The sequence below is a fragment of the Rhinatrema bivittatum genome, chromosome 18, assembly GCF_901001135.1.
Source record: "Rhinatrema bivittatum chromosome 18, aRhiBiv1.1, whole genome shotgun sequence".
NCBI classification, from domain to species: domain Eukaryota; kingdom Metazoa; phylum Chordata; class Amphibia; order Gymnophiona; family Rhinatrematidae; genus Rhinatrema; species Rhinatrema bivittatum.
Window position 1 is genome coordinate 55,043,313 of NC_042632.1, and position 18,066 is coordinate 55,061,378.

The 18,066-nt window shown below is 43.6% G+C and overlaps 1 protein-coding gene across 3 annotated transcripts in view; it reads right to left on the reverse strand.

Annotated features, from left to right (window-relative positions):
* The window catches only part of ERGIC1 (endoplasmic reticulum-golgi intermediate compartment 1), a 67,528-nt gene that overhangs the window by 24,964 nt on the left and 24,498 nt on the right, over window positions 1–18,066 (reverse strand). For 2 of the 3 annotated variants that reach the window (XM_029583328.1, XM_029583327.1), the window contains exon 3: window positions 12,200–12,272. In XM_029583328.1, coding sequence (XP_029439188.1) covers window positions 12,200–12,272 — 73 coding nt within the window. Of the gene's footprint in view, window positions 1–12,199; window positions 12,273–13,233; window positions 13,381–18,066 lie in introns of all 3 variants that reach the window. The other variant, XM_029583329.1, reaches the window with a different exon arrangement.

The window sequence follows — 18,066 nt, forward strand, 5'->3', positions numbered from 1 at the left end:
CTGCAGGTCAGATGTCGGGGCACAGAAGGTCTAAGGCACAGCCCCCACAATTTCCTGCAGAGGCCCAGGACCACCATCAGAAGCCATCCTGCCAGGGGCCAAAGAACCCAGGACGAGGCCTGGCATTAGGAGGGGGAAAAAAGTGTAGGATGGGGGGGGGGGGTGGAAAGGCACCTCAAAATTGGAATATCCCTAAAACTGGAAGGGCGAGCACCTGCCAGAAGGGGGGAGCGGGGGACACCATCCATAGGGGCCGATTCAATGGGCGCTCGTGTTCATCCACAGCCCCTGTAAGTTAGTGGCTGTGCTAAAAAGGAAACGCAAGGGAGACATTGTGCGTCCCTAGCACTCAAAAGCAGCGGGTGCTCTGGAGACGGTGGCTGCGTGCGGGTTAGGAGGAACCACCGACAGCAGGAGTTTTGGGGGGGGTTTCTTGAGCCCTTGGCTTGCGGTATGACACCAGCTCCGAGGCTGACATTAAGCTTTCCAGGTTAACGAATGTGCGTTGGGCGCCAGGGGGTTTGCTGCATTGGGGGCAATAGCCAATAGCCTCAGCTATATGACATTTAGATGTGAGGAGTGCTTCTAGCTAATTGCTTCTTTCAATGTGCGTTTTGGTCGCACTAATCCCCTTCTTGCATCAGGAGTTATTCTAGTGTGTCCAAGACGCTCGTTAAGCTGTGCACTAGACTGAGCTCACTATATTGCATCAGCCCCTCAGACTGCAGACTGTCCAAGCAGGTGAAACAACCTCCAGATGGACAGCAAGTTTTAGATGCGACCGGCGTGCACGCTAGCTCACTGATGAGGTCCATTCATTTCATATTAGCACAGCAGCAATGCCAGCAAGTCCCCTGCTGCAGGAAAAGAGGGGGCTTAGTGGTAGCAGAGTAGTCCGCGACACAAAATAGATGTTCCCAGCATCTGCACGCCAGCCCTCTGCCACGTGAGTTCACAATCCTGTTGACTTGAAACCTGGATTAAGAAGTCACTTGAACTTCAAGGTTGGGAGTTTCCCTTTTAAGTTTCTTTTTTGAAATTCTCTAGCTCTAAAACTAATACCAGGTAACAAGTTAATAATAGGCTGCTTAAGGTACTTACATAACTCCACGTGGCCGGTTACCTAGAATACTCGCTATTTGGGTACAGTATCAGTTTAGGTGGGGCACAGTTCAGACTGAGAAAGATAATGACTTGCGAGCACATGGGTCATCAAAAAAATAGCATTTCCAAAAGTGACCTGCTGAAGGACAGCAAATAAAAATAGCTATTAAATGCCCCAGCAAGTGCGACATACTCTATCTCCCTCTTCTCACGTCTAGCTTTATCCATATAAAAGTCTCACCACACACACCTATCTCCCAACTGTTGATAAGAGAGGAATTGGCATGAATTTCCAGTGGCGCTCTATTAGAGCATGGTCATCAGCCTTGGCACTCAGAACAAGATCAAACTAGACTGCTGCAATCTGAACTAAATATGTGTTGTTTACTGCCATATAAAACCATGGCGCAAAGCTACAAAACGTGAGGAGATAGTCAACTGCAGAGGATGTAACATGACCTAGTTTTGAAGAGAGACTTTTGGCGAGTCCAGGGTTCGAACTTCCATCCCACCGCACCTGCAGTATTTGTGGCCTTCTGTTTCCATTTGCAATGGGTACTACAAGCAGCAGAACTCAAACTAGGGCTATGGATAAGCAGGACAGCAGCCTGGGCAGAGAGATCCCTTAAAGCACAAGAAGCTCTCAGGGCTGTAGGGGAGCAGAGGCCCCAGACAGGACCAGTATCTCTACCATCACTTCAAGGACTCTACAGCTGCAAGAGGAGGAGAGGAGGCAGTAGAATAGTAGAAGGGAGGGACCTAACAAAGCAATGGGATGTGAGCAAAGTAAGCCCCAGCTGTAACTATACCAAGTTACACCACTCTTCGGAAGAAACGGTCCTCTGGAACACGGCACACGTGCACTCTGGAACGACAACGAGGACTCTGTTGGGGCCAGAGTTCACAACTTCCATAAAAACATCTTCAGGCCAAAAAGAGTGGCAGTGCCTCAGCTCAGCTGCTGTACATAAAGATCTGCCATACTGGGTCAGACCAAGGGTCCATCAAGCCCAGAATCATGCTTTGCACTGTTTGATGCAAGAATTACTTAGGTCAGGAGGAGATGTTTTGTCTACAGACTGACAAACCCAGCCTTTTGTCTTAATTTCACTTTCACCAATCAAAAAAAACAAACTCTTAGACACCACACACACAAAACGTTCTAAAATTAAGTTAATGACAAAGTCAAACTGCCATTGAAAATCTGAAGCACTCGGGGAAAAGCTTTTCATGATAGGTAAACATCTTTTTACATTGACTGATACCCTGCAGACGTAAAAACTGAAACACCAAAACACAAATGCACCACCAACTTATGCTCTGACGCAGAGAATGGTGGATTTGGATAATAATAGGAAACCATCAAGGCTACTGTAATGATCTCTCTGCTGGAGGTACATTGCTCGAGGCTGGATGCTGAGCAGGGCTAGAGTCAGTCTTCCACCTAGCCAGCCCCCTGGGTTCTGAGGGCCAGTAAGTCTGTGGCGGCAGTACATAGTGAGTCAATACTGCAGAGCAAAGCTGGGTATAGGAGATGGATGAGACAAAGCTTGGTAGAGCCTGAGGCAGGTAAAGTTTGCTACAGGAGCTGGACACACAAGGATGGGGCTGCGATGGACAGAGACAAGGTGAGGTAGTGAGCACAGCCAAGGAACGATATAAGAAAGGCAGAGCAAAAATAGGGCAGGAGCATGGACAGGATACTGGAACAGACAGGACTGGACAGGGTGTGACAAGAGCAGACCAACAAGGTAGACAAGGGTAACACAGAATAAATAACATATAAGCCTGAAGGCAACAAGGCTAAAGGCCACTCGATTATAGGACTGAAGGCCCCTAGGTGCAGAGAGGCCCGGAGGTCACAAGGCAAGGAAAGGAAAGCAGCCATGTAAGAAAGCCAAGAGCGACACAATGAGAAGGCAAGTTTACATTGAGAGGAGCACTGAACGCAGAAGGAGAAGTAAGCTATTGGGGTATATTCTTTAGTGTGTTTGTTTGTCTGTATTAAATAGCTAGTCAGAAGGTGGGAAAAAACCATGATTTTGTGTGTTTGTGAGATGTAAAAGGCTATTTTAGTCAAAAGATCTTCATTCAAATATTTCCCAATCCATGATGATTTAGAAAATATCATACGAATTTCCTAATCGTCAAAAAACAGTTGCACATCTTATAGGAAACAGAAAGTAGGATTAAATGGTCTGTTTTCACAGTGGAAAAAGGTAAACAGTGGAGTGCCTCAGGGATCTGTAACTGGACCAGTGCTTTTTAATATATTTATAAATGATTTGGAAAGGGGGACAACAAGTGAGGTGATCAGATTTGCAGATGGTGATAAACTGCAGGAGGACCTTGTGAGACTGGAAGATTGGGCGTCCAAATGGAGGATGACATTTAATGTGGACAAATGCAAAGTGATGCATATAGGGAAAAAAACAACCTTTGCTATAGTTACACAATTTAGGTTCTATCTTAAGAGCTAACACCCAGGAAAGAGATCCAAGTATCATAGTGGATAATACATTGAAACTGTTGGCTCAATGTGCTGCGGCAGTCAAAAAAGTAAACGGAATTTTAGGAATTATTAGGAAGGGAAAAGCAAATTAAAACGGAGGATGTCATAATGCCTCGGTATCTCTCCATGGTGAGACCGCACCTTGAATAATGTGTACAATTCTGGTCACCGCATCTCAAAAAGGGATATAGCTGCACTGGAGAAAGTGCAGAGAAGGGTGACCAAAATAAGGGGTATGATAGAGATCTACAAAATCAAAGGATTTGAATAGGTTAATGTAAACCAGTTATTTACTCTCTTAGATAGAAGGACTAGGGGGTGCTCCATGAAGTTATTAAGTAGCTCATTTAAAACAAATTGGCAATGAATTCCAGAGCTTAACTATGCGCTGAGAGAAAAAGAATTTTCTTCAGAGAATGTGGTTACAGCAGTTATATCTGGATTTAAAAAAAGAAGGTTTGGATAAGTTCCTAGAGGAAAAATCCATAACTGCTATTATTTTTATGTATTTATTTATATTCTTTTATATACCGAAGTATAGCTGAGTGCCTTCACCCCGGTTTACAGTGAAACAACTTCATACAGAGAACGAGTTATAAGTTGAAAGTAATTACAGATAATATAAATATAACATCTCGGCAAAAAGCAGAGTAGAACAAGTTATCAGTAGGCAATATATAACTTAATTAGAAAAAGGCTTGTTACAGAAATCAAGAAGTGGGATAAACCAAGATTTATCATATCAGTCTGTGAATGATTGCCTAAACAACCATGTTTTTAGTTCTTTTTTGAAGGTTTTGGGATCTCTGATAGAGCTTAGGTATTAATCAATAAGGAATATTAATCAATAAGGAATATTAGCTTGAGATCTATTTAATGTTTAGGTACTTGCCAGGTAATTGTGACTTGGATTGGCCACTGTTGGACACAGGATGCTGGGCTTGATAGACCCTTGGTCTGACCCAGTATGGAATATCTTATGTTCTTTTGAGGCTGGGTTAGATTGGGCTGGAGCTTAGTGGGGCAGACAGTGAGGAGGAGCTTAGCAAGGCTAGAGTCCAAGCTCACAGAAGACTCTGGTGAGTGGAAGCTGCAAGACAGGCCAAGTCAGAAGGCCATTAAGGAGCTCGATTGGGTAGCTTGGGCAGTGGTCACTGGAGGCCTCTGCAGGTAGGGAAGTTGTCATGGTAGTCAGAATCAGGGTACAATGAGGCTGCACAGCAGACAAAATCGTAAAAGCTAAACAGTTACCCACACCCAGCATACAGACTCACAAAATAGTGGAAGACCAAAAAGTCAAGTTATATAATTTCTCTTTTATTGCCACACACCTGAATCACAAAATCTGTTTACAGAGCTTCAGGCTGGGTGGGAATGCTATGATCTCAGCAGAGGTGTAATTGGTATTTGGTAACTGGGTCACAATATGAGTAATTGCCTTAATTAAGAGTCATAGTAGTCTCATGATGAAAGACGACGTCAATGCTGTAACCATCCTCTAGTGAGGTCATATTCCCTTCTTTTATCCTCTGTAATCATTAGTGTCTGCACCATTGGCGAGACCGATTACGCTGACATACCTTTTCATGTAGTAAGGACAGAGGCTCACTTAAAAATAAGGCCATGACTAAGGAAACGAAGGCTAAGCAGTAATAAGCTAAGCATATCCTTAGTGAGAAGATTCACGTTGAAAAGTGCAACTAACCTACTGAATGTAAAACTTATTTCTATAGTGATAAATATTCCGGTACAATAAATCCCTTCCACAAAATAGTTTACAATCTAAGTACCTGATTCACTAAGTCATGAGAAATTTAACTTTGCTTATTGATTTTTGCAGAACTTTTTTTTTCCTTTTTATTGATAACATTTTATAGTTTCCATTTTGTGCATTGCTAGACTTACTACACCAAGCCCTCGCCTTTTATGCATCAGGACAGATTTCCATCTGCTTCCGCCTCATAGCACCCGAGTCCATGGCCTTAGTGAAAAGTTCCATGATTTTTTTTTTTTGTCAGTAAATATTCCGATGGCTGGCAGGCCGGGGTGCCTGTGACGATAGTTACACGGTGCAAGTCAGATGGAAATGTTGTGGCGAGGGAGGCAGTTAAATCCATGGGTGGTGATCCTGACCAATGTGAAGATTTTGGAAAAATATTAAAATTAAGAGAAGCAACGAACCTCAAAAGATCTCCCACCGACTACTCACCAAGGAAAAGAACCTACTTTATTATGACCGTTAGAATTTCAGTGACATTACGTACTGAATTTGTCATTTCAATAAAGTTATGTGAACCTGAAGTGAAGAATTGCTGTTGGCGTCTCATACTTCCTCTGGCCGTATTCCAGTCCTGCTTAAAACACCCACATCTTTCAGCTTGGCTCTCTCACCTTTGACATTGTTTACGCTAACAGTTACGCGATTACTAGAAAATAGTTGTCTACGTGTGGCAACGAGATAGTAAACCCTATACAGCAGGGACGGTCTCTTATGTGTACAGTGCGCTGAACCTCTAGTAACGCTACAACTAGCAGTTGTCATCCAGGTTTGAATGATCAGCTCAGAAGGGTAGGAAAAATAAAACGCACATTAGATAAACAAGATACTGATACCTGTCTGTGTGACCCATTGTAGCCAACTCTAAGCGTAACTGTTTGTTACTTGCTTTGAGCTCTTGGTGGAAAAGCATGTCATAAACAAAAAGGTGATGGTGGAAGTTTCATGAGATTCGGAGTCTATTCTTAAAAGTACGTGGTAATGATCAGGAAGTACCTGCAAGACAATCCCATTCAATATTTTCCCCATTGCAGAAATAGAGATAAGATGAGCGTGCTGCCCAGGTGCTTAGAGAAGAAGGTATTTGAATGCATGTAGAAGCTCATCGCCTTGTGTAGAAAGTACTATAGAAAATTATGTAGACAATTGATGGAGCACAGTACTCTCATCCTATTACATTGCTGAAAAGTTCAATCAAAACAGATAAAAGTAAAAGTGTTTTAATCGATACTGGGAAGATATAGTTTACAATGATGGAATTTTCCGATGGCTGAGTAAGTATTCTCGGTATCCATACACTCAGGAATGAAATACCCTACTGGCCAAAGCACTATCAAGCATTCACCAGTTGTCTCTTGACCTGCCAACAACAATAAAAGCAAATGCATTTCCATTTTACCAAACGGCTTTGGGTACATTTTCATTTATTTGAGAGCCTGCTGGAAACTTCTGGATTGCCTCCAAATGTAATTTTTTTGGTGTTAAAGTCCTCTGTCTCCTCCCCAGCTCTTATTTCCTTCCACTAAGCATCACTGAGGCGGAGTGGCAGATACCCATTGCTTATTCTTGGGATAAGCAGCATGGAATCCGTCTCCCCTTTGGGAGTCCTGGATTGGCCACTGTTGGAAACGGGATACTGGGCTTGATGGACCATCACTCTGACCCAGTATGGCAAGCCTTGCGCCCTTATGAACTAAGAAGCACATTTCAGCTCTATCCTGCACCCTGCCCTTCCAGAGCCCTATGGACCACACATGGGATTCGATCATTTGATCAATCAGTTGTTAAGAGAGCTCCACAAATAAAGGCGCATGCGACTGCACTCTCTTTCAAAATTTTTGCTATTGTATGAAGGGCTTTGCATTATGCGCTCCCCATAAGGCAGGGGACCTTGGGCAGCCACCCCTTCAGCTCATAAGAAAAAACAAAACAAAAACCAAAACTTTAGCATGGAGACAATTTAGAACCTTTTAAGGTGATCCATTCCTCCATCGTCCCTGGAAGAAGTCCTACTACCTTCACAAGGTTACACAAATGCAAACAGCAATTAAAAAAAAAAAAAAGACTTTAGTGTAAAATGTTTATTTAATATGTTGGCAACTCCCCTGGAAACAGCCATTTAAGTACGTCAGCAATTCTGGACATCTTTTTTAAATTGTTCAACATCTTGGAACGTCTTTCTTTTAGACTGGCAAAGGAGTTCTAATCTCACCTTGATGCATGGTCTATAACTGGCAGCTGAAATCAGGTGAAACCAAACCTAGTTTCCTAAACAGAAGTACATGGCAGTAGCATGACAAAGTAAGTGCCATCATCAATTACGAGGCACTCCGCACATCCTAATCCCACACCCTCTTTCTGTGTCCTTCCCAAGGCTACAATCCCCAGAACTAGGTCAGTGCAAGATGCCCACTGAATCTGGCAGTAGGATCTCTTCTCCTTATGACTTCATGGTAGCCACAGAAGCCTCTGCTGTAGTGGGAAAGGTACTCGGACTGCATGCAAATGCTTCTCTTCCCCAAACAGCAGATTCCTGCAGGGCTTCAGAAACGTACAAGCACCAGCCGGGACTCTCAGCAATCATCTCCGGGTACTGGAGAATGGAGAAGGAAACCAGTTCCGCAGGCATCTGCCATCTTGCTGCTCCCCCCAAAGACCTTGAGATTGGGATGGGAGGAACATAAAGACACACCAGGAGAGACCAAAAAGCGTGAGTGGAAAGTGAAAAGCATGGGCTGAAGTCTTTTCCAAGTTAGGAAAGGGGTGGACATAGTACAGCATTCACCCCTCCACAAAAACCTCACAAAAAAGACTGATATTTTCATAACTAATGCAGGGTCATTGATTCCAAGCTGAAAAGTACATAAAAAAAAATACTACAGGATTTCCTAAATTAATGAGTCAAATACTAATAACTGCCTTGAATGGGTCTGCAGGATGATATCAGCCACTCCCAGGAAGTGCCACGAATTTCAGGTTCCACAACCAGAAGTAACTTCCTGCACGGTCAGTAGGGTAAATGTCTGTGGCATAGCTCAGAGCTTACTAAGGGCCTTCATGGAGAGCTATGACTTTCACGACAAAGGTATCAGCCAGACAGAGGACAACTCAAAAGACAATTAAAGCGGAAGCTCAGTGACATGGGGATAAGTCAGAGCAACTCAGCTTGAATTCCTTAGTAGGCCAGTTATGAGCCTGAGGAAGTGACCAAGGCAGGAAATAGGACGGTGGGATTTGTGCTAATGGGAGAAGTCATACAAATGGCACGGTTCCCACTCCCGATTTTCAGTATGTTCTATTGCAACTGGGAATTAGGGATTTCTTTTCACATTAATGTGTGGATTTCAGCTTCCCTCCTGCAATGTCCAAACTGCAGCAGCCACAGGGCCACAAGCAGCTCATCTTTTATATCTGGTGACCTTCCCAGCATCATGAATGCATCAGGCGTCCGTTTTCCAATACATTTTTTTTAAATGGCAGGGACAGAAAAGACTTTGTAAAAAAAAGATCTGTGCATTTCTTGCAATAGATTCTTTCAGAGACTTCCAGGTGAAGGCTGCTCAGTTTGCTGGTTGAAAATCCCTCTTTTTACCTGCTGACATTACTTTCTGGCTGGATCTCAGTGTGCAGTGCAATCCTCTGCGCCCGATGAATCACCCCAAGCTTTGCACACTGCTGAAAGTCACTTTTATCGACCTGTGGACCACGTCAAAGATAGGGTGAAAACAAATATTGCAAGAGAGCAGCAGGCATGGACACAAAGTCCTGCTCGGACTTTCAGAGCTCTAAGCTTTACCTTCTAGGAGCTCTGCCAAGTTTGTCAATGGGCTGGTGAGGAGCCAGCAGGGGGTGCAGCCCCTCAAGCCTAGCGGACTCACTACATTCCTACATCCAGACCTGTTAAACACAAACTCCTCGCACCTGAATGTGGTCTCTGCAGAAAAACCAAATTCCTACAAGAAACAATTCATTCATATACAAAAAGGTTTTTTGTTTTTTTTTTAAATTTGATAGCAAAACAAATGTTGGAACCTCCAAAACCTTTTTGATACCCTTTTCATTTATACAAAGATATTTTTTCAAGAAATACAAAAACTCACACACAAAGTTTCCTGGGAAATCTGACTAAGCTAAAACCACCATAAAAGTGTGATCTTAAAATAGTGCTGAAAGGTCCTGGCAGCTTCCCGGCAGCTTATCCTTCAGAGCTAGCTGAGGGGGGATGCTGAGGGTGGGGGTAGAAAACTCCATGTGCACCGAGTCTCCGCTGAGGACTCTGGCTCGGCTTCTTGCAGTTCCTCCAGGGTCACTCCCTGTGACCTTGGGCAAGCCATTTATCACCCATTGCCTCAGCTACCCCTCAGACTGTAAGCTCTTTCTACCTGAATACTAAGAATGCATTATTCGGAAAGACGGACTACAAATTTAAAATTAATACAACCCTAAGTGAACATACAATGCTCTTATCCCATGTCTGCCTATGGTTTGTGTTACCCTCATTGCTCAGTTTGTGAGTGCTGTCCTCCCTTTGTATCTCTCCCTTCCATCCAGCACCTGCTTCTCCATCTTCCTCATCCCATCTTATTTCTCTCTCGCCCACCCCTCCCCCAGCACCTCTGCTCTTGAGAGCCGCATTACCCTCTCGGGTACCTTCCCATCAGTGCTCCCAACCCCCCATCCTCCACTCTCACTGCAAAGTCCTGAAATAACTTGGCCCCCTGCAAAACCAGAACACGGGGCTCCTGGCTCCATGCAGCTATGGCTTCAGGAAGAGAAGCGGGCATGGCCTGGCTTAGCCCACGATAGCCAAACACCTGGCTGGTTAAGGTTCAGCCAGATCCATAGAGGCTGAGAGCGGGCTGATCTTCAGGAAAACCACTGTAATATGTAAATTAGCCATAAGCGGAGAGTCAGTTTATGTACACGAATGAATATTCACTGCGGTTGTGATAGTGAAGTGCCACAGTTTGGCACCCGGCTCCGCATCCTAAGCTCAATCAGAATGAACAGACGTGTCCTCCCCTAAAGTGACAGCAGACAGATACATTTAGAACAATTCCTGTCAAACAAAAAATATATATATATATATACATATACCTGCCACAACGCACGCTGAAGTGAGACGCACATCATCTGCAGTGCTCCCTTATTCACTCTGCACCACATTTTTAGAAACTTAGACTAAATTACTTTTAAGTGTCCTTAAGCAGTTCCCTGGACTCTCACTTCAATCCTTGTTTAGACATCCCGCAGGCAGGGTATATGAGGTGGGTGAGAATCAGTCCGAGAGACTCTTGCTGTGCCCAGACTGTAAGGGACCTGCCCGGATGTAACAACAAAAGGGCTCACAAGTGGAATTTGCAATTACTGCTTTTATGCCAGGTTTCCTTTGGAGCATTTCCCCCCCCTAGATTTCGCTTCTCCGCAGGGGATTTCAGGACCCTGAAGAACGTCCTCTGTTACAGAGAAAATAAATAAAAGAGTTATGGGCCACTGGCGCGCAGGGGCTAAGCTGTGAGTCAGCCATGTTGCAATACGATTTCTGTGGATTTGCTCAGCACATACAGAGCAGATGAATGTGCACGGAGCAGAAATGCCCCGGCACTTCCTCATACTGATCCTGCCACTTAGGAGGTGCGACGGAGAAGGAAGTTCTGGGCAAAACAGGTTAGCTACAAAAAAAAAAAAAAAGGGTATTTTAACTGAAAGATTAAGATCATTGGCACCAGTTCAATCTAAAAATACATCCTTGGAGAACGGCCAAGTCTGCTGCTCTCTAAACAAAAAAAAAAGAAGGAATAGCAGTTAAGATTGTCCTCTCATTGGTTCTTTTTTTGCTGTTTTTTTTTTTTTTTTTAATTAGTTTCTTTACTTGGGGTTCCAAGGAAATTAAAGATATTTACCTCCAAAATCCACTTTCAATTAATCTTTTCTTTTTACTCTAAAATATTTTTAAAAATTGCACCTGAAAATGAGTACTGTGCCCCCTGCAGTATGAAATGCTCTGGGATCCTACGGACCAAACCGATCCAGCAAAGCAGAGGTAATGCGCCACTCTCGCCAACATGGCCGCTCGCACATTAGCTTCAGGGAGGGAGGCGAGCGTCAAGAATTTAAAAAAAAAAAAGCTAGCTTGATAGTAACATTTCTAAATGATGACACATTATTCTCGTTTACTAAGCATGCTTCTGAAAATAGCACACATTATATGCAAAGCTTGCTTTTAAAAGTCCCAAATGTATAGAAGGCACCAGACTGACATCACCCATAACTGAAACCTATTATTTCAGAAGCAAAAATGGGTCAGACTTGCACCGTATGTTCCCCTCACTGGGAAGCACCAATCTCTGAGGCAGATTTGCACAGCACTGATCCTTGAGGGCTGGCACTAGATCCTAGAGTGGCATTTCCAGAAAGCCGGGAGCTAGCTTAAGGACGCTCCTCTAGCTCATGCCATTACCTTGGCCATTGTTAAAATCAGGCGCGTTTGAGGCCCTCAAGGATCAGAGCTGGTCACTCTGCGTACGGGATGGGTTCCCAGCTCGCTTTATGTTATGATGGCACTGCGACGTAAAGACCTGCCGTGAGAGCCAACTCGCGTCACACGGATCACCTAAAGGGCAGGTAGAGTTGTCAAATTTTCTGCAGCTACTAGAGCCTTGGCTTTGAGGGAGAAAAATCAGTTAACACCGCTAACGATGCCCATTCATGAGGCCCTCACGGAGGAGCATGCATTCAGTCACATGCAGACAGGGCTAACGGCAGCGCTACGGAACAATCAATAGCAAATGGAGCACTTTACTTACATTTCCGTGGTAATGAATCCTGTTAGCTCAGACAGGAACAGGAACATTATAAACAGGCAGCAGCACACAGAAACTGCAAGACAGGCAAGCAGGGATGAGTAAACCAGCAGCAGAGAACATTTTGTAGGCAGAAAAAGAGACTTTCCTTCTCTGTGCGGGCCCAAACCAAGACCTTTATCCCACTTAAAACCCATCCTGCTCATTTCAGCCCCTACTCCGCAGCATGCTGCTCTGTTTTATTTAAGATATGCTCACAGATCCCAGAATGCTTCAGAAAAGGCGGCTGTAAGACAAGCCCCAAAATGTACACAAACATCCCAAAAACATGAACAAAAGCAAAAGCAGCACGAGACAAAAAAAATTAAAAAAAAAAAAAAAAAAGTGTCCCATTTTCAATGGAGATCTGGAGATGCCAGAAACAATCTGCAACTTAAAGTATGCAAGCGACATCACCAAAGTTGCTATCTGTAAAAAGATCTGGGTGATATCCACCTAGAGTCTATGATTGTGCAGAATATAAACACATCTGGGGGATATTCTGATAGATTTCGTTTTACTACTTCAAGGGTCATTACATTCATTTTTAGGCTTCTTGGATTATTGCTATGATTCATACAGAGCGGGGGGGGGGGGGGGGGTAGGCAGTTCCCTACGATAAGGGGGGAGACAGCAAGAACTAGGAACAGGGCTGCAAGGTCCAGAGGACCATTACATTACAGATACACAATACGCAGGCAGGAGAACATAGAGTAGCAGACTCTTATTGTTTGCCATCAGCAGTAGGAGTCTGACAGTGCTTGCATATTTTTTATTTTACATACCACTGTGCATCTCTAATCTACAGTTACAAAATGCATACAACTCAGAGACCATAATTCCTCCATAGAAAAGAGAGCCAGTGCAATATTCTCACGGTGAAAGGAAGAGGCTTTAGTTTTCTTAGGAACTGAGCAACGTTTTGGCGGAAGGGGGAGCCTATTCCGAAAGGATGGGCCCCAGCTTAACTAAATTGGAACCAGGCTGTTGGCACTAACCTTTAAAAAAAGATGCAGAAGCTTTTAAACTAGAACATGGGGGAAAGCCAACAGTTGCTCAGCTGGGCATCTTCAAAGGTTACTAAAATAACAGGAGAGAGCATCCAGACAGAGAGGTTCCAATAAAAACAAAAGTAGTCCATGTGCCTATAAGTAAAGAACAGAGTTAAGATTCCAAATTATCGCTGTTAACTGCTAGGAAAGTTGCATATATGAATACAAAAAACATACCTTGAGATGTCTGTATGCTAATCCCAGAAGTTTAAAAAGTAAGACGGGAGAGTTTGAATGCATAGCCCTGCATGAAAAGGTAGACTTATTGGTATCTCAGAGACCTGGTGGAAGGAGGATAACCAATGGGACAGTGCTGTACCAGGGTACAAATAATACCACAATGGCAATGCCATCCCTATCATAAAGCACCAGCCCTCCTCCTCCAAGCTGAGGTGGAGGAGGAAGGCTGGCACAGAGTTCAACAGGATAAAGATCCTGCAGGAGACTAGATGCATAGTAGAATCTTTATGGGAGGAAATGCCTTGTATGATGGGGAAAGAGTACAGCGGTGGGGATACACTACCATCCACCTGGGCAAAAGGAACACAAGGATGACAAAATGTTAACAAAAATTAGGAAAGCTAACAAATTTGGCAACAAGATAATAAATTGGAGATTTCACATCAGGACTTGCTAGGGAGGTAAAGTTTCTAAATGCAATAAATGACTACTTCATGGAGCAGATCGTGCGGGAACAGACGAGGGGTGGGGAGTCATTTTAGAACCAATTCTTAGTGTAACACAGGATTTGGTGCAAGAATAGTGGGGTCACTCAGCAACAATGATTATAATGCAATCAACTTTGACTAAATGACAGGAAGGAGGACATTAAGTAAGTCAACTGCTCTAGCATTAGCTTTCAAAAAGGGAGATTTTGATAAAATGAAGAAAATAGTTAGAAAATAAAATTTAAGAAGTGCCATTATAAAAGGTTACGGATTTACATCAGGTATGGGCATGGTATTTTTAAACAATATTGGAAGCTCAGATCAGATGTATTCCATGCATTAGAAAAGGTGGAAGAAAGGCCAAAGAACTGCTGGTATGGCTAGAAGGAGAGGTAAGAGAGGCTATTTTACCTTATAGAACTTTCAAAAATTGGGAGAAAAAAAAGAAGATGCAACTGAAGAAAATAGGAAAAAGCAAACACACTGGCAAGTTAGAAGTAAAACATTGATAAGGGAGGCAAAACATTTGAAAAGAAGCTGTCTATAGAGGAAACGCTCACAATAAAACCTTTTTAAAATACATTTAGCATGAAGCCTGTGAGGGAGTCAGTTAGATCATTAGATGATCAAGGGGTTAAAAGGGCACTTAGGGAAGACAAAATTATGCGGAAAGACTGAATGAATTATTTGCTTAGGTGTTTACTGAAGAGGATTGTTGGGGAGATTCCTGTGCCAGAAACTGTATTCAATGGTGATGATTATGAAGAACTGAAACAAAATCATGGTGAACCTGGATGATCTAAAAAGGCAGCTTGAAAAACTAAAAAGAAGCAAATCACCTGGACCAGAGAGTTTATACCCAAGAGTTGTGAAAGAACTAAAAAAATTAAATTGCAAATCTATTAGTAACAATTGATAACATCATTAAAACTGTTTGCTGTACTTGAAGATTGGCGTGTGGGCAATGTGACACAGATCTTTAAAAAGGGCTTCGAAGGTGATTTGGGAAACTATAGATGGGTGAACTTGACTTCAGTGCTGGAAAAAACCATAGAAACCATTCTAAAGAACAAAGTCACACAACACATACATAGACATGATTTAATGGAGAATAGCCAGCATGGATTTACTCAAAGGAAGTCTTGCCTCACTATTCTCCTTCATTTTTTTGAAGGGGTTAATAAACATGTGGATAAAGGTGAACCGATAGATGTATTGTATTTTGATTTTCAGAAGGTGTTTGACAAAGTCCCTCATGAGAGGCTTCTAAGGAAACTAAAAAGTCATGGGATAGGAGACAATGTCCTTTTGTGGATTACAAACTGGTTAAAAGACAGGAAACAGAGAGTAGGATTAAATGGTCAATTTTCTCAGAAGAAAAAGGTAAATAGTGGAGTGCCTCAGATCTGAACTGGGACCGGTGCTTTTTAATATTTAAAAATGATCTGGAAAAGGGTACAAGGACTGACATGATCAAATTTGCAGAGGACACAAAATTATTCAAGGTAGTTAAGTCACAAGTGGATTGTGATAAATTGCAGGAGAGCCTTGCAAGACTGGAAGATTGGGCATCCAAATGGCAGATGAAATTTAATGTGGTTAAGTGCAAAGTGATGCATAAGGGAAAAATAACCCATGCTATAGTTACACAATGTTAGGTTCCATATTAGGTGCTACCACCCAAGAAAGTGATCTAGGTGTCATAGTGGATAACACATTGAAATCGTCGGCTCAGTGTGCTGCGGCAGTCAAAAAAGCAAATGGGAATTATTAGGAAGGGAATGGTGAATAAAACGGAAAATGTCATAATGCCTCTGTATCGCTCCATGGTGAGACCGCACCTTGAATTCTGTGTACAATTCTGGTCGCCGCATCTCAAAAAAGATATAATTGCGATGGAGAAGGTACAGAGAAGGGCAACCAAAATGATAAAGGGGATGGAACAGCTCCCCTATGAGGAAAGGCTAAAGAGGTTAGGGCTGTTCAGCTTGGAGAAGAGACGACTGAGGGGGGATATGATAGAGGTGTTTAAGATCATGAGAGGTCTAGAACGGGTAGATGTGAATCGGTTATTTACTCTTTCGGATAATAGAAAGACTAGGGGGCACTCCATGAAATTAGCGTGTGGCACATTTAAAACTAATCGGAGAAAGTTCTGTAATTCCTTGCCAGAAGATGTGGTAAACGTAGTTTATTATAGCTGTTTTTAAAGAACGGTTTGGACAAGTTCCTGGAGAAGTCCATAAAGTGTTATTAGCCAGGTAGACTTGGAGAAAGCCATTACTTATCCCTGGGTGTTAGCAGCATGGGATCTACCATTTGGGATCCTGCCAAGTACTTCTCAACTGGATTGGCCACTGTTGGAAACAGGATAGTGGACGTGATGGACCCTCGGTTTGACCCAGTATGGCAATTCTTATTTAAGTTTCTTGATCCCTTTTGCTAGTCCTATAAGTCTGAGACCAACACACAGCTAAATAATACAGGCAGCTGGACGAAAGGCGGGGTAAGCAGAACACAGGCCTGTACAACTGACACCTGCTCTAAGCAAACATTGCTCACTCACCAGCACTGTGACTCACTGAGCAGGAGGCAGTTATCAGAAGTATAAATCACTAACCAGCCATGACAACGCACTCCCATCTTCCCATACCACCCTGTACTCTAAACATAAGGGACCCTTCATCTATCTCCCTTCTCCTAAACACATACAGACCCAGAGTACATTATGTCCTGAAAGATATAAAGGCAAGACAGAGATAAAATAATGTCCCAAGAGCAATACGACGAGAGAAAGCAAGCATCCTGTTTGTATGAATTTCTCCTGAGACTGAGATCGGTCCGGCTTGAGCACGTAAAGATAACTTATTCTTAACAGAAACATGGGGGTAACCTACACGGAGCAGCAGTTACTGCCCTTATCAGGAACATGGGGGTAACCTACACGGAGCGGCAGTTACTGCCCTTATCAGGAACATGGGGGTAACCTGCACGGAGCAGCAGTTACTACCCTTAACAGAAACATGAGGGTAACCTGCACGGAGCGGCAGTTACTGCCCTTAACAGAAACATGGGAGTAACCTGCACGGAGCAGCAGTTACTGCCCTTAACAGAAACATGGGGGTAACCTGCACAGAGCGGCAGTTACTGCCCTTAACAGAAACATAGGGGTAACCTGCACAGAGCGGCAGTTACTACCCTTAACAGAAACATGGGGGTAACCTGCACAGAGCGGCAGTTACTGCCCTTAACAGAAACATGGGGGTAACCTGCACAGAGCGGCAGTTACTACCCTTAACAGAAACATGGGGGTAACCTGCACAGAGCGGCAGTTACTACCCTTAACAGAAACATGGGGGTAACCTGCACAGAGCGGCAGTTACTGCCCTTAACAGAAACATGGGGGTAACCTGCACGGAGCGGCAGTTACTGCCCTTAACAGAAACATGGGGGTAACCTGCACGGAGCAGCAGTTACTGCCCTTAACAGAAACATGGGGTAACCTGCACAGAGCGGCAGTTACTACCCTTAACAGAAACATGGGGGTAACCTGCACAGAGCGGCAGTTACTGCCCTTAACAGAAACATGGAGGTAACCTGCACAGAGCGGCAGTTACTGCCCTTAACAGAAACATGGGGGTAACCTGCACAGAGCGGCAGTTACTGCCCTTAACAGAAACATGGGGGTAACCTGCACGGAGCGGCAGTTACTGCCCTTAACAGAAACATGGGGGTAACCTGCATGGAGCGGCAGTTACTGCCCTTAACAGAAACATGGGGGTAACCTGCACGGAGCAGCAGTTACTGCCCTTAACAGAAACATGGGGGTAACCTGCACAGAGCGGCAGTTACTGCCCTTAACAGAAACATGGGGGTAACCTGCACAGAGTGGCAATTACCACCATAGGAAGCTTGCTGGGCAGACTGGATGGACCATTTGGCCTGTTTCTGCCATCATTACTATGAAGCAGGCTTTTGTAAGAAACATTGGCTGAAGTCGGGTTCTGCTTTTTATTTGGCGTTTCATGCTTAATTGAACACTTTAGTTACATTTTGTGTTTCTGACTACACATTTTACTGGACAAAAGGTGGATGACAGATGAGAGCGGGA